The sequence below is a fragment of the Vigna unguiculata genome, chromosome 4 (genome assembly GCF_037176805.1).
Source record: "Vigna unguiculata cultivar grain cowpea cultivar isolate G323 ecotype 2 chromosome 4, ASM3717680v1, whole genome shotgun sequence".
NCBI classification, from domain to species: Eukaryota; Viridiplantae; Streptophyta; class Magnoliopsida; order Fabales; family Fabaceae; genus Vigna; species Vigna unguiculata.
The window spans coordinates 18,902,990-18,904,328 of record NC_140795.1 but is presented as its reverse complement, the minus strand read 5'-3'; the positions used below and the strand labels follow the sequence as shown (position 1 = coordinate 18,904,328).

General features: G+C 48.3%; 1 protein-coding gene across 1 annotated transcript; it reads right to left on the bottom strand.

The window, feature by feature from the left end:
- Positions 1-637: 637 nt before the first annotated feature.
- On the bottom strand, positions 638-1,339 carry LOC146886899 (uncharacterized). Its single transcript, XM_085671925.1, has 2 exons — positions 1,169-1,339; positions 638-964 (listed from the first exon to the last, which is right to left on the bottom strand). Exons 1-2 carry the CDS (start codon positions 1,337-1,339, stop codon positions 638-640), a joined length of 498 nt encoding a protein of 165 aa, XP_085528051.1.

Genomic DNA, 1,339 nt, shown 5'->3' with positions numbered 1-1,339 from the left:
CTTGGAGAATCCCTCTATGAATCTCTTATAGTAGCCCACCAACCCCACAAAACTCCTGATCTCTATGGCAGACTTAGGGCTTTCCTACTTTACCACTGCTTCGACCTTCGCCAGGTCCACTGCAATCCCCTAGGCGGATATCACATGCCAAAAACTGAACTTCACCCATCCAGAATTCACCCTTGGACAACTTGGCGTACAATTGCTTCTCTCTCAAAACACCAAGCACCAACCTTAGGTGTTCTGCATATTCCTCCTGAGTTCTGGAATAGATAAGGATGTCGTCTATGAAGACTACAACAAACTTATCTAGGAAATGCCAGAAGATCATGTTCATGTAGTCGATGAACACCGCCAGAGCGTTGGTCACCCCAAAAGGCATAACCACATACTCGTAGTGGCCATACCTGGACCTGAAGGCCGTCTTCTGTACATCATCGGCCTTTACCAAAATCTGATGGTATCCCGATCGCAGATCAATCTTCGAGAACACTGATGACCCATGTAGTTGATCCATCAAGTCATCTATCCTCGGAAGGGAGTACTTATTCTTGATCGTCATTTTGTTCAACTTCCAGTAGTCCACACACATACGTGAACTTCCGTCTTTCTTCTTCACCAACAACACTGGTGCTCCCTAAGGCGAAGTGCTGGGTCGGATAAACTGCTTCACCATCTGTTCCTCTATCTGTTTCTTAAGTTCAACCAACTCTGCTGGAGCCATGCGATATGGAGTCATCGACACCGGACCCGTCCCCGATACTAGATCAATAGAGAACTCCACCTCTCTGTGAGGAGGTAGCCCTGACACTTCCTCTGGGAATACATCCCCGAACTCCTGCACTACTGGTTTGGCAGACTCCATCTTTCCTCTTTCCACCTCTAGATGCGTGAAGATCACAAAGCATTGTGCACCACCTCGCAGTTCCTTCAGAACCCCTTGGGATGATAACAACTCAGACTCCTTCAAGTTTGGGAATAACAATCTCTTCTCTCGGGAATTTATAAGAATGCGATTGGCAGAGAGCCAATCCATCCCTAGGATTACCTCCAACTCCTGTAGAGGTAGGCAGATTAGGTTCACTTTGTACCTGCGTCCCTCTACCTCCACTGGACACCTCGCACACAAGGATGACGTCCTGACCAAACCCGACGCCGGGGTAGACACCGCAAGCTCACACTGTAGCTCGCACACCGGCAGACCCAACCGTTCCACACATGCATTTGACACAAAATAGTGTGTCACTCCAGAATCATATAGCACACAACAAGCTTTCCCAACTATCAAACAATGGCCTATAACAAGGTTACCTGAGCCTGCAGCCTCCGCTCCGGTCAT